Source organism: Sus scrofa, chromosome 11, assembly GCF_054392235.1.
Source record: "Sus scrofa isolate SSC_HxYL_T2T_F1_AM1 chromosome 11, Sscrofa_HxYL_maternal_Yorkshire_Landrace_v2.0, whole genome shotgun sequence".
In the NCBI taxonomy this organism is placed as follows: domain Eukaryota; kingdom Metazoa; phylum Chordata; class Mammalia; order Artiodactyla; family Suidae; genus Sus; species Sus scrofa.
In genome coordinates this window covers 73,515,311-73,530,164 of record NC_139393.1, presented here as the reverse complement: position 1 = coordinate 73,530,164, position 14,854 = coordinate 73,515,311, and the positions used below count along the sequence as shown (strand labels likewise).

The 14,854-nt window shown below is 46.1% G+C and overlaps 1 protein-coding gene across 13 annotated transcripts in view; it reads left to right on the top strand.

The window, feature by feature from the left end:
• OXGR1 (oxoglutarate receptor 1) overlaps positions 1 to 14,854 on the top strand; it is a 177,253-nt gene that overhangs the window by 31,285 nt on the left and 131,114 nt on the right. For 5 of the 13 annotated variants that reach the window (XM_084982170.1, XM_084982175.1, XM_084982174.1 and 2 more), the window contains one exon: positions 8,684 to 10,771. The exons of 5 other annotated variants lie outside the window; for them this stretch is intronic. In XM_084982170.1, the coding sequence (XP_084838296.1) occupies positions 8,700 to 9,713 (1,014 nt within the window). In that variant the 5' untranslated portion in view covers positions 8,684 to 8,699 and the 3' untranslated portion in view covers positions 9,714 to 10,771. Of the gene's footprint in view, positions 1 to 3,312; positions 4,413 to 8,504; positions 10,772 to 14,854 lie in introns of those variants that run through there. 3 more of the 13 variants (XM_021065794.2, XM_084982177.1, XM_084982172.1) reach the window with 3 other exon arrangements.

Below are 14,854 nucleotides of genomic sequence, written 5' to 3'. Positions count from 1 at the left end.
GCTTCTCATCCGCAGCTGGTCCCTTTATTCAGGAACTGACCTCGGAGAGGGTCTTGTCCAACCTCCGATTTTTGCTTTTTTTTTTTTTTCAGATGGAGCCTTAGAGAAGGAACCGCCTTTCCTAGCTAACTGAGTTGCTTTGCAAACACTAAAATTCAGGCCTCAAACTTCCGAAACTCTCTCCCTTCCTCCTCCCTGAAGAAATGTTGTAGGAATCTGAAAGCCACTGCAACAGCTGAATTTGTTGCCTAGGAGAGTATGGATCCAAAGCTTGCTTTATTTAAACAGTGTGTCTTTACTAAGCAATCCATTGTAAAGGCATTAGAAAAAAGTTAACCATGTTTTTAAAAAAATCAAGACAGTTCATCGCATGAAAGTATTGCTGTCATACCAAGACCTACCATGTTGTGGCCAAAGTTACAAAAAAAAAAGCCTGCCAAAGCTAATAGTGGTGTTTCAAAATATAGGTCTTATTATCACGCAGCTATGGTGAGGCCCACATGTCAGGAGTTGATTGCCATTGAAAAGGTAGCTTTTAGTACACACAGATCCCAGGAGGAGGGGGCCCACCACACCGTGGGGGGGTGTGCATAGGGAAGCGTCAGGGTTGGTTAGGAGGCAGATGGCAAAGGGGAACTATGGCGAAGCCTTTGTTTTGGTTTCTGCGGGAAGGACCAGGCAAGGCAGGAATCAGGCTTAGGATTGGCTAGTTTGAATAAGCGAATTCCGGGGGCATAAAGGGCTGACCTAGTCGTCTTGTACCTGGTCCTGGGGTCATTAGGGCAGGTAGATGGTGGACCAGAGTGTAAGAGCCCAGTAAAGATGGTGGCTGGGGATATAGGCTCTGAATGGGTTAGTCTGCATCTGCAAGTACCCTCTCTCTAGGAATGGGCTAACTCCAGGAGAGGCAGTCTCTCCAGACCGGCGAGGTCCCAGATGTCAAAGCATCAGAACACAAAGAAGAGAGGAGGTTAACACAAATGGTCAGGAATGATGGGGAATGAGAGCCAGGGGAGAGGGAAATAGGACAGCCCACTTGTCACCAATGATGTGTTCCTTTCTCATGCGGCTCTGCATGGGAGACTAGCCACATGTTACGCCTCTTCTTCCCCCGCCTTTGGAAGATGCTTCTTGAATTTGCCTTCTCTGCAGAGTCTCATGGGGCTTTTTGGAGCAGGATGCTTTAAGACACAGGTGCTTCATAATTAGAGAAATTCTGAGTATCCAGAGCTAAGTCCCATCCCCTGCTTCAGGGGAACAGTTGCAGCCCATTGCACTTGTGCTGCCCGAATGGCTGAGAATCTAAATGCTGGAAGCATGTTCTACTGGGGGCTCATTTTAAAAAAGAAAATGCATTTCTGAATCTGGGCAAGAGGCCAATTTTAAAAGGAATTTGAATTTTACCTTCATATAAATCTTTGACTTTCGGTTGGAAAAGACTACTTCAAGATCCTAAATATGAAATTTAAAAGTTAGTCTAAATTAGTAACATCATTTTGTTTTTAATTTTTTTCTTTTTTTAATTTTTACTTTATAAATTTTATAATTTTTATTTTTTCCATTATAGTTGATTTACAGTGTTCTGTCAATTTCTACTGTACAGCTAAGTGACCCAGTCATATCTATCTATATATATATATTTTTTTTTTTTTTCTCTCACATTATCCATCAGGTCACATCATTTTCTAAGGCAAGTTGTTTTAAAGGTACACCAATTATGTTATTCTCTTTTGTCAGAGACATTTAAGATTTTTTTTTTTTCTGCACATGGATGCTTTCTTGGTGAGCATTTCAAGTTGTCGTAAGAAGTGAAATTTATAGATAAATACTGAAAGATAAAGAAGGCAATAGCTCCACACATCATTTTGTCGATGGAGCCAGTTTAGAGTGTTGGACTACAGCACGTTGTTTTCTGGTGGAGCAGGGGCTCCGATCAGGTGGTCCAGCTGCCCCCAGCATGGCACGTAGTCAGGACAGAGGGCCAGTGCCTTGGTCTTACGCAGCTGCCCTGGCCTTGTGCTCAGGCTTGTCCCTTGGCCATCTCTCATTCTCAGTGACTTCCTTTGTAAAGTGAGACCACAGCAATGGGTTTTTTTAACAGATTTTTTTTTTTTTAATTATGGGTAAACTACACATGACAGAAGCATACCGTCTTAACCATGTTTAAGCGTGCAGTTGCGTGGCCCTAAGTACATTCATACTGTGGCGCCACCATCGTTGTCGTCCATCCGCAGAAGTGCTTTCACCTTTCAAAACTGAACTCTGGGCGTTCCCGTCAGAAACACATCCGACTAGGAACCATGAGGTTTCAGGTTCGATCCCTGGCCTCACTCAGTGGGTTAAGGATTCGGCGTTGCCGTGAGCTGTGGTGTAGGTTGCAGACTTGGCTCAGATCCTGCGTTTCTGTGGCTGTGGTGTAGGTTGGAGGCTACAGCTCTGATTTGACCCCTAGCCTGGGAACCTCCACATGCTGCAGGCGCGGCCCTAAAAAAGCAATTAAAAAAAAAAAAGTGAACTCCTGTACCCATTAAACAAACATTTCCCATTCCGTCTATTTCCAGCCCCTGGCAACCACCATTCGGTTTTGTGTCTCTATGAATTTGACTGCGCTAAGTATCTCCTGTAAGCAGAATCATACAGTGTTTGTCCTCTTGTAAGTGGTTTATGTCACTGAGCATAAGGTCCTCAAGATTCTCCCATGTTGTAGCTTGTGTCAGAATGTCCTTCCTTTCTAAGACTGAATAATAGTTCATTATGTGTACATCCTGCATTTTATTTATCCATTCATCCACCTTTGGGCATTGGGGGGTTGCTCCCACATTTTGACTATTGTGAATAATGCTGCTATGAACATGGATATACAAATCTCTCTTTGAATTCCTGTTTTTGGTTCTTTGGGGAATACACTCAGAGTGGAATTGCTGGATCATAATTGGTTTTTAATTTTTGATGAACCGTTTTACTATTTGCAGTATGATGTAGTTGCACCATTTGACATTCCAAGGACTGCGTGTTTTAAAATGTCCCTTCCATGTCTAAAAGTCTAAGACCAAGTACTTGTTTTTAAATAATCGCTTTAAGCCATTTCCTCTTGATCTGGAAAGCTTGATCACCAAGGGAAAAATGTATGAATGTCTTTTACTCCGGAAAGCTTTTCTTGACCTCACTTTCTCTTACAATTGAATCATGTTCCCTCACAGAGCGCTTATTTACCGGAATCAAACCAGAATCACTTTTGAAATTCATTTTGATTTTGCTCAGGAATATGAGTTCCTGCAGGGCAGAGATCAAGTCTTACTCTTTCTTCTTTAGCTCCCAGTGCCCAGCCCAGAACAGTCGAGCAGCAAATGTCTGTGGAATGACTGTGTGGACGGATTGGAACAAAAGAGGATCAAAGAATTCCAAGTGAGGAATTGAGGAAGTGACTGAAAGGAGTAAAATTGGAGAAGAAGTTTTCTCGGAATGCAGAACCTTTCCTGAGAGAGGCAGGGACTCGAATAATGATAATGACCAGCATACTAATAAAAGTATCTAAAATAGAGCATTGTCCAACCGTCAGGGTGAATCTCCTCAGTTGGGCTCTGGGATGCCCAGTTTACCATCCTCGTCCTGCAGGCCGGCCTGCCTGGAAGGTGGACGCGTTGTTTTAATGAGCACGGAAGTGCAGAAGGGGCACTCGATGCACAGCCACCCTGGAGCACAGAAGGGGCTTCCTCCCCGCCTCCCCATTAGGCAATGCAGGTCCCTCCCCTTTGATGCTGCCAGAGAGCTCAGTGTCCAGCGGTTCAGAGCCCAACTCTCTTACTTGAAGGGGCCACGTTTCAGGGAAGGGACAACATTATGGCCGGAGGACTGGGTGCCACATCTGGAGACTGGCCAGGTGCTCTTCCCACAATTACAAACTGTTTTTTAAATGGCCTTGCTGAGCAGCTGCAGGGCCTGTAATAAGATACAGAGAAAAGACACTCGAGTGGAGGGCTTCAATTTAGAGGGCCAGAATTTAAGTCGCTTCCATCCCATACTAAATAAAAGGCCCTGAACGGTGGTTAAGCAGGTGGTAGTTCTGGACTCAGAACAGGACCGCAGCCATCCATCCTAGGGCAGGAACCCTTCTGCCAGGCTGTTTTTGCCCCTCCACAGAAACTCCCTTTGGGCGGTTTCCAGCTAAACCGTCTTCGAGAATGTCCAGAGGTCCCCAGAGAGGAAGCTGCTGCCCTGCGCTGGCCACGAAAGTGGGCGAGGGGGATGCTGGCCACTGGGCGGAACCGAGAGCGCACCTGCTCCGTGCGCTGGGAGCGGTGGGAGGGGCAGGGGCGGCGCGCGGGGCTCTGCTCCGACCATCCCGCCAACCTGGGGAAGCCTCGCTCCGACGGCCACTCGGGGGTGACTGGTGGCCGCGCCTGGGGTGCCAGGTGAGCCGCGATAGGGGGTGCGGGGCGCCGGGGGCGGGAGGGAAGGCGCAGAGTGCTGGGGATCTGCGCTGATGCGGGACTGGGATCGCGAGGCGCTCTGAGCCTGGCGGGGCAGAGCCTCCGGACCCGTCTCTGCTCCAAGACCAGGCTAAGGCAGAGTCTCGGGCCCCAAGTTCCCTCTGTGGCAGCAGCATTGCAGTCCGCATCCTGGCAGGGAGCGGGGGCGCTTGGGGAAAAATAAAAGCCAAGAATGGCCAGAGATGGTGTCAGGGATGCCTGGGAAAGTCCCAGACTAGTGACTTTATTGGTACGTTTTCCAAGTGTGCGGCCTTTGCGGGGCCTTTGGGGGCAGAGACTTCATCGCTGACAGGATAGATTCTGCCGTCCGGATGCATCTCTAGCTCACCCTGGATGCCCAAGACACTGCCCCACGACCTCCCGCAGCAGGCAACCTTCCCTCCCAACCGCCTTTATCTTGTCTTGTTGCTTTGTTTCCTTGCTATCGATTAAGAACTAATTTAGGATAGTTTCTAACCCTCCAAATTGCATGTAGAAAAATCATGTGTCCATTTGTGTATTCTCATAGATTTTATTTAATTGGAGAATATTAAATATCAAATAGCTAAAATCGTAGATTTGGACCCCCTCAGCAAGTTGTCAGGATACCTGAGTTGCAGATTTGTATTCGCAATTTGGGTTCGATGGAAGAGTTGGGGAGAGGACAGATTCCTTCTGGATTCAGGAAGGACAGCATTCACCATCTGCACAAATCTGTCTGCAGTAAGAATTGATCTGTCTTCCACTGGTACAGGGTTAAATTAGCTTACAGATAGGTGGGTGCGGACACCCAGATGAATCTTCGTGAATGAAAGGTCTGTCCAAGCTTCTTCTTGGTAACCACATGCAGCATCAGCTGTGGAGTTTCCGAGGACTCTGAGGGAAGGTGAGAGCAGCAGTGTTTCAAGATTCTACCTCCGTGGTCCTTGGCAACTTGGGTAAAGGGGGGGAGAATGACATTCCCTTAGAGCAGCACCAGAAAAACCCAGGGAGTGTGGAGGGGGGAGCTGCAGTGGAGTTGGAGGTGGGGTTGCCAGGTAGGGCGTTTGCTACAAAATTCAGATACCCTGGAAGATTCACATTGCGTCATTAATCCCACTTGACTGTTCCCCCCAAGTGGGTAAGAACCCTGGGTGGACGTCAGGTAGCAGATGCTGCGCCTTGAGTAGATACCATGTCTGGTCTGGTCTTCTTTAGCCACAGAAGCTTGGAACCCTCAGTCTGTGAAGTTCATGGGCGGCTGGCCATTAGGATAGCGGTCCTGGGCTGTGCATTCCCAAAACACTGACATCCTGCAGCTAGCCTCACACAATCACAGTCTCTTCCCAATTTCAGAGAGAGAAAAAAAAAAAAAAAAAAAAAAAAGAGTAGAGGCTGCAATGATAAGCTTTTTCCGTTATAACAAAGCTCCCAAGATGTTGGTGCTTGCTTTTCTTGGTGTGGCATCTAGTTCGGTTAAGACCTGTCCATCTGGTCAGGCTGAAGCTTAGTAGATCATTATTTCTGGTTTAGAAAGAGTGCCATAGTCCTGGGAGGTCTGTATTCCTCGTGTGATTGAGATCCACTGTCGCGGCAAAACTTGGGAATATGCCACGTGATTCCCTGCTGTCCTTTGGATGGAAATGCCTCCTTTGTGGGCATCTGGGGCTCTGGGGGCGGCGATGAGTTACGCAGGACTCTGGGACTGTCGAGGAAAGAAACTGCCTCATTCTACGTGGCTCACAGCCTCGATCAGTGTTTCTCTCCTGTTCTTAACTTCACCTGTGTTTTGTCAACTCAAACTCTCAGGGAGGTTTAGGGGAGAGGGGTGACATTTCTTAGTCGGTTCCTCCCCCCTTGCATTTGGCCAGCCAGTCTTCGGTAAATCCCAACTTGCACTGTTGCTTTTCAAAACAATAAGGTGGTTGCTTCTACCGACAACCTGCCTTTTCCTGATATGAGGGTGGTTTAAAACGACCCCATAACACGGCAGGGGGTTTTTGGCAAAGACAGAAAATTAATTTTGCTCTTTACTTGAAAAGCCATTAAGGAACCAGACTTGTTTTTTCTTTTGGGTAGCAGTGGCTGGTTCACTAGCTCTTCAGCCCAAGGTAAGTTGTGCTGATGTTACTTCTGATTCTTTCATTCAGCACGTGCTTATTGAGGCCCTCTGTGTGTGGGCCCCTGCCCTGCAAGGTGACTTCCTGTTTCTGCTTTCGAGGAGCAGACAGCCAGGCGGCATGGTCTTCTTGAATCTTGACTTGCTAAAAACAGACTTCAGGAAGTGCTGCTTCAGAGACTCCCTGACTGCGACCATTTACTTTTGGGTTCCAATGACTGCCTTCTATCCATGCATGAGCCCATTATGGCTTTTGACCAAGAAAAAGGCTACCCACTGTGATCTCCTGGCCTCACAGCACCCTGGCTGGTCAGCAGGGCCTGACTTCTGTCACCCCTGGTTCTGTGTCAATGGTAGTTCTACAAAAAGCATTGCCAGTGAGAGTAAATGAATTGGACAGGAAGAGACACATTCACTCTTGGTCAAGAATCCGTGGCCCCAGGTAGCACCGGCCTCTCTCGTGAGGCTCCTGATTGCTGCCCTCGTCACCTCTCCCAGATCTCAGTGCCCAGCAGGTTTCCTAACCCTGAACTGTCCTTTTTCCAGTTCATTCAGAATTAAACTATACATGTTTAAATGCATTCTGACATTTCTCTTGAAACCTCTTGAACTCTGTCAGACCCCAGGGCCTTTGCACATGCTACTCCTTTTGCCTGGAGCGCCTTCTCTCTCTCTTGCTAGTTTCCGCTTAAATGTTCCCTCCTAATGACAGTCCTTTAGTGCCCCCTCCCCTTCTCCAGGTGGCTGTTCCCTCCCTTCTTAGTAATATCAGTAGCCTTGTACTATTCATCTATCAGAGGACTCTGTGGTTAACAACCACCTAACATTTATTTAGCACTTATTTTGTCCCAGCAGTGTTCAAAGAGCTTTTCTTGTCTTTTTTGATATATCGATAGTTCCACGAGGTAGAGTTTTATTTTGTTAAAATAATTCCTCTGTCCATCTCCCCAAGTAGACTGTGATAGTGGCTTGTACATCTGTGTGTGTTATTCGTTTTGTATCTTTAGGACCTGGCAGAGGGCCTAATTAAGACACAGTGGGCACTCCTTAAATAAGTAAGTGGATGCGTTTTACCAACAGCTATTTACATCCAAATAATGAAATGATTGCGAGTGCGTCTTCTTTTAAATTATCTTCATGCAGAAATTTACAGTCAAAATTTTAGAAAACTCCAGTAAGCAAGAAGAAAGTTAAAATCTCACTCCTCCCAGACCTAAGCAACTTGCTTAGAGACACACAACTACCCACTGGCTAGACAGAACCAAAGTCAGGCCTGTGTGGCCATAGAGCCCTAGCTGTTTACCCTGCGTGAAGCTGTGGCTCCTCCTCTCCCTGCCAACACCCCCCCACAACAGGAGCAGGTTACAGTAGCAACTCAAATGAGCTGGGAGGGCTGAAATTTGCAAATGAAATCTGCCAGACCTATAGTGTTGGAATGTATGAGATCTTCCATTTTAAAATGTCTGGTATTCTGTCTTTCCACGCCTTTCACTTCCTCTTCCACCCTTCAGTTGGGTGCTGCAGAGGGAGAGGCAGCACAGTGAGGCAAGGTGGAGAGAGAATGGATCACAAGTCAGAAAAACACAGGTTCGAATCCCAGCTGTCTCACTCAGCTGTGTTACCAGAGACAGGTTGCGGTTTTCATCTCTTCTATAAAATAGAAATAATAAGAAATGCCTCTCAGCGGTCGTGATGGTGAAGTGCCTCATGCATGATTCATGATGCGTCTTGTCTCATTGTTGGGTTTCTAATGGTGGTACCCTAGGGCTCACCCCAAAGGCAACCTGACCAAATGGTTTTCTGCAGCTCTATGTGGGGTATTCCCCCCCCCCTTCATTTTAATTCTCATGGTAATTTAATTTTGATATTATTGTTAGATGTCTTTAGTAACTTGCCTTACAGTCATTTTCTTAGAAATTCAATTTCTTCTTTACAAGGTTTCTTTGGAGATTAAAGAGAAAGAAGTGGCAAATTTAGGCCGTTAGAGCAATTTTCATTTCAAAGTGCATCATTGTTTTCATTACCCTGCATTGATGCCTCTTCTGTTTTCCTTTATCAGCGAGTTACTTTCTCTCGATTCCTATTGCCAAACTGAACTCTCTTGTTTTCTTGCAAGATGAAAGGAGACAACCATGAACGAGCCGCTAGATGACTCTGTAAATGCTTCTGATTTCCCTGATTATGCAGCCGCTCTTGGAAATTGCACTGATGAAAAGCTCCCACTCAAGAGGCACTACCTCCCTGTAATTTATAGCATCATCTTCCTGGTGGGCTTTCCCGGGAACGCAGTCGCCATCTCCACGTACGTCTTCAAAATGCGGCCCTGGAGAAGCAGCACCATCATTATGCTGAACCTGGCCTGCACCGACCTGCTCTATCTCACCAGCCTCCCCTTCCTGATCCACTACTACGCCAGCGGCGAGAACTGGATCTTTGGCGACTTCATGTGCAAGTTCATCCGCTTCGGCTTCCATTTCAACCTGTACAGCAGCATCCTCTTCCTCACCTGTTTCAGCATCTTCCGCTACTTGGTCATCATCCACCCGATGAGCTGCTTTTCCACGCGCAAGACTCGGTGGGCCGCGGTGGCCTGTGCCGTGGTGTGGATCGTTTCGCTGGCGGCCGTCATGCCCATGACCTTCCTGATCACGTCGACCACCGGGACCAACAGATCTGCCTGCCTTGACCTCACGAGCTCGGATGACCTCACAACTATCAAATGGTACAACCTGATTTTGACGGCGACCACGTTCTGCCTCCCGTTGGCGATAGTGACGCTTTGCTACACGACGATCATCTACACCCTCACCCAGGGCCCTCAGACGCACAGCTGCCTTAAGCAGAAGGCTCGGAGGCTGACCATTCTGCTGCTCCTCGTGTTTTATATATGCTTTTTGCCCTTCCACATCTTAAGGGTCGTTCGGATCGAATCTCGCCTGCTTTCCATCAGCTGTTCCACCGAGAATCAGATCCACGAGGCGTACATCGTTTCTAGACCGCTGGCCGCCCTCAACACCTTTGGCAACCTGTTGCTGTATGTGGCGGTCGGCAGCAACTTCCAGCAGGCCGTCTGCTCGATGGTGAGGTGCCCAGCAGGTGGGGACCTGGAGCAAGGGAAGAAAATCAGTCAGTCAAACAACCCTTGAAGCACTTCCTGTACTCAGCCAAAGGGAAATGCTGATACCTCTTCGGTAGCTTCTAAGAAGTCCGGACTCTCTCCCTCAGCGGAACTCTTGGAAAACAGTGCACGCTCAGGTAGCCATGTGCCCAAGCCAGGGCAGGGCTGCTATGAGTTCTTTATCATCTGCTTATTGGGATCCTTCCTTGGGTAGATGTAAGCATGGGATGGATGCAGATCGGTCAAGTGTTCAGATGTAGAATAGGAGCCATCGGGACTCAGGGCCATTTGAGTGACATCTAGTCTCACCAACTTTATATGTATGTAGTTTTATACACACACACACGTACATAGTGTGTAAATTAAAATTCACCCACTAGCCCTAGATCTCCAGTATTTAATGCCGTGATAAGAGAAAGCCAATCTTTTCACTTGTAGCTTCTTGCTTCTTTATACTGAGGTCTGTTAGTACTGAGCCCCTAAAACTACTCAAGGCATTATTTGTATAGTTTTCAATACTTGCTTTTTAAAAAATTTCATATCTTTATAATTTTTTCAAACTTCGTGATTATTAAACTGTTTTTCACCAGGCCTTAGTCAATTTTGTAGACTAAAGCTGGCCAGTACAATACACCCAGGCAATTCAACGATGTCCATGTGAATACCTAAAAGGAACACCTGCCAGATATTTTTCTCTATTGTTGTAGGTTCTTTTAAAAGCTGTTATTGAATTTGTAAAAATTATCAATTTGTACTGGTCATTATTGGCATGTCCTGGGGAAGAAAGAGCACTTTGGGGGGAACAGAAGTACTTTTCAATATTATGTGTATATTGGGTGTTAAATAAAATCTAACATTGTTTTAATTTCTCTGGGAACATATTCTGGGAAAAACTCTCTTTTATATACCTTCTCATTTGTGCCTCTCTTGAAAATGTGTTCTCTGTTATAATAGCTAAAGCTATTTTTGAATTATGTGTGTTTAATTAGCACTCAATGTAAATATTTGAGAAAATGCCTAGTCTGGATAGTCAAAACCCTGGTAAATGTGTTGATACCATTAATAAACTGATTTTAAATCACTGGATAGGCTGGTAAGAGTTTCCTGTGAAAATGCAGCTTTACCACCATTACATTTACATGAAGCTTGTGTTCTCCATGTTGACAGAGCAAATACAATTTTAAGAATCCGTTCTAGAAGAAGGCTGGAATAGACGATTTGAACAGAGGAAAGGATCCTGTAGGAAATCTTCCTGGTTTTCAGGCTCTTCTGGGATTTAACATCTGACTTGGGCTTCAGTGCGCATGCGTGTCAGGAAGCTCCCGGCATCGAGGAAGAAAGAAGAAAGGCAGTGACTCGGTACATGAACTTTGCTGGATGATGTGCTTTCTCCATCCACTCCCTTCGGAGCCGTCTCCTTCTGGGCCTTTTTACCGCATGTGGAATGAGCTGTTTCACTAGAGAGCCAGCCTCGGCCATCCTCTCAGCTGCACAGCGTGGAGTTGGAGTTGCAATCAAAGGTCCACTTAGAACCCAGAAGCTCGGTCGCTCTCCCCTCCCCCTCTCCGATGCCCAGCCCGGTTCTGGGGCCATCCCCAAAGTGTGATCACAGTAGCCTTTAAACCGTTGTTGTGATTCTAGCCCTGGGCACAAGCCCCTTGCCCTTCTCTCTCTCACTCTGTTTCTTATTCCAAAGATTTCACCCACCATAGAAAAGCCACTTCGGTCTCCATCTCAATCTCAGCTTGTCTCCGTCGCTGCTTTTATCCTTTCCCTTCTTCCCGGCAATTTGGAGAACAACACGTCCTCTCTCTCTCTGATGCTGATTCTTGCCACCGTGTCGCTGGCCCATGTTCTGCTCTCTTAGGGACTTGCTCCAATATTCAGTCCCATTTTCTCACATGTTTAACGTTTCTCTTATCTGGATAGTCGACCTTAGCTTGGGAACGTGCATGATTTTCCTTTATCCTTGGAATACCTTTCCTGATTCAACAACTCTGTCCTTCTCTTATCTGACCGGTTCCCTGTAGGTATGGTCAAGGGCAGGTGACTGTCTGCCCTCCAGGGTTCTGCTGATAGAATATCATCACAAAGAGCCAAGCTCAATTCGATTCAAAGGGTCAGTTTTCTTTTCCAAAGTAAAGAGCTCTGGGTTAATTGTGCTTCAGGATGCAGTTTGGAACTGAGGCCAAAAAAGAGATTGGTGGTGCTTCCGAGACTAGAAAGGGACCCGAATGCCCTTTGCCCAGTTCACCCAATTGGAGGTAGGGAAAGTATAAGAACAAAAGAGCAGAGCTCTGACTGACTGTCAGAGAGGGAGCTGCCCGATCTGCTCACAGCTCATGGACTGGAAGCCGAATCAGGCTCTCTGCCCCTGTGGGCTGGGAATCTAGACACATCTGCTCGTAACTTTGTAGACAGTATCTCCTCCACTTCGCTTTTCACTTCATATCAGGGGAATTTTCAGATAATCACAAGATTGGAGAAATTAGCAGTTGCCTTAATTTTACCACTAATCAACATCCTACCATTCTCGCTTCATCTTCCCTTCCCACCTTTTTTTTCTAGAATATTCAAAAGCCAATCCTTGAAAAGTTTTTGGTCTTGCCTATAAATGCTTTGATTTGTTTCAAAACAGATGAAACCAAAACAAGATTAAAAAATGGTTCCTAAAAATGGTTATCTCATATCTAATCCACATTTTCTTTCTCCTGGTTGCCTCCAAAGAATTGTTTGTTTGTTTGTTTCAAATCAGGATCCAGACAAGGTCTGTGTATTACATTTGGTTGATAAGTCTGTTAAATTTCTTTTACTCCATTAGAATTTTTAATCTATTGCCATTTATTTTATCTATTTTAATTTTAACCTACTTTATTTATTTTTATTTAAATAAAATAAATTATTTAAATATTTTATTTAAATAAAATAAATTATTTAATCTATTGCCATTTATTAAAAAACCAGTTATTTGCCCCATGAAATTTTCCACATTGTGGGTGTGGCTGCTTGAATTCCGTTTTGATGTTTATCATGGTTCTCCAAGCCGCGTGTCTCCGGTAAATTGGAAGGTTAGATGCTCACTCCTCCCTCCCCCCCAACCTCCTTCTCCCCTTCCTTTTTTTTTTTTTTTCTCCTCCCCTTCCTTCTTTCCTCTCTTTTTCAGAAGCACTGACCCATCCGAAGAGGTGCGTAGTGTCTACCGACCCTCTGTGGAGTGACGGAGCGGGGTTTCAGGAAGTCTCAGCCTGATTCTTTGAACATAAACTTCTCCTGCCTCCTCTGCTTCCATAGCTTCCCAGCCCCTGCCTCTTGTTGTCACGATCCACAAGGCATTTCCCAGTGGCGACTTTTCAAATTCTAACATCGTTCTCCTTTCTTAGCCAGGGCTTTTCTGTTAAGGTCTTTGCCCTTCAACTCCCTTTACCCTTTCTGCTCTAAACATAGGTCCGGCCGCTCTATGCGCCCAGTAAGGCCTAGAAACATCTAGGGGAGCTGCCTCTCCAGCATTTCTTCCATGATAGTGTAAGTGTGGACAGAAGTTTGGGAAGAATTTCCTTTCACTAAGAGCCTCATCTTGTTCTTTAAGTCTTCGGGGTTGACAGCCTTGCCTGCCATCCGCAGGGCTGGAGCTGCCCCCTTGCGGAAGGAGCTTCTCAGAGGAGTTTGCTTTACTGCTGCCAGGCTTCTCCTCCAAACCCACTTTAGTACTTGTGTGTGTCCTCTTGAGCCAGTGCAGGCCATCCTCCCGCCTCCCCGCCCACCACCCTGAGCTTCTGACATCCGAATAGAACAAGACATTAATAACTACAAGGTCATGTAACACTTGAGGTCAAACATCTCTTCCTGTTCTAAAATTAACCTTAATTCTTAGACTCCACCCAGCAACGCCACTCAGGATACTCTACCTGATATCATACAAGTAGCCTACATACAACTTGTACAGCACAAGCAATGCGCAAGGCTGTTTTAGCTGCTTTCTTCATGGACCCAGGCGCATCAGGATTCAAACAGGGTCTGTGTATTACATTTGGTTGATATGTCTGTTGAATTTCTTTTAATCCATTAGAGTGTCTCCTCCCTTTATTTATTGCATTTATTTACTGAAGAAATCACATTGTTTGGCCCGTGAAATTTTCCACATTGTGGGTTTCGCTGTTTGAATTCCATTGTGTTGTTTATCACAGTCCTCCCTGCCAGGTGCTTGCTGTACATTGGAAGGTTAGATGCAGATACCGTGAATAAATCATTGTAGAGACTCTAGGTTCTGTTATTGTCACTTGAAGACTGTTGGCTTTTCCTCTAGCGGACACGCGTCCATTACTCCTTGAAATTATCTTGAGTTCGTTTTCTAATGAATTTTTTAAGAACAGGTTTTCCAAGCTCTTCTTGGAAGCAGGACTCAGTTGTTTCTGCTCTGGTTTTGTCCAGACTAGGTTTCAGGGTTCTTTTCAAAGCACGTCTCGAAGAGACCTTACCGGAGGGTGTGGTCCTTACGCCTAAGCTACAGTTTTCCGGTGTCTCTGCAAAATGAGCTAAGGGGGTATTGGGGAGGTTTTCCTCTCTAGTTGGGCATGAACTTCAGTGTTGACCACGGGCATGTTTGATACCGTAACGGCATCTTTTCGGTTAATCTCAGATGATCTCTCTCTGCCGACATGGCCCGTGGCCCAGGAGTCACGGGGAATCTCCATATATTCCCGCCCCGTCCTTCCCCGTGACTCCATCATTGTTGGGGCTCTGCTTCTAATATTTGAGATACGCTGTCAGTGTCAAAAGCTGACATCTGCCTCCTTGGCTCAGTGGGACCTCCGCGCTCTGGTTAGACTCCAGATCTCAGCGACTCACTCAGGAAATTACTTGCCTAAATAGCCGTCTGGGGTGATTGTGGAGTTGACAGTGTTGCTTTGTCTGTTGTCTAGTGCCTGGAAACACTGGATTCCTGTATTTTGCCCGGGTTTATTGTTTTTAACTGTAGGAGAGCCTCTCCCTTGTGCTCTACAATAATCTACAGCAGGTGAGGGCGCGGGACCTGCACGGAATGCCTCCTGCCTTTTCCACGCCAAGGGACTGCTAAGCTTTTCATTTGGATGAGATTGAGCCAGAAAGATTCTTCACACGAGGACAACAGATACCATTAAAGGCAGCCTAAAAGTGCCTGATACCAAATAG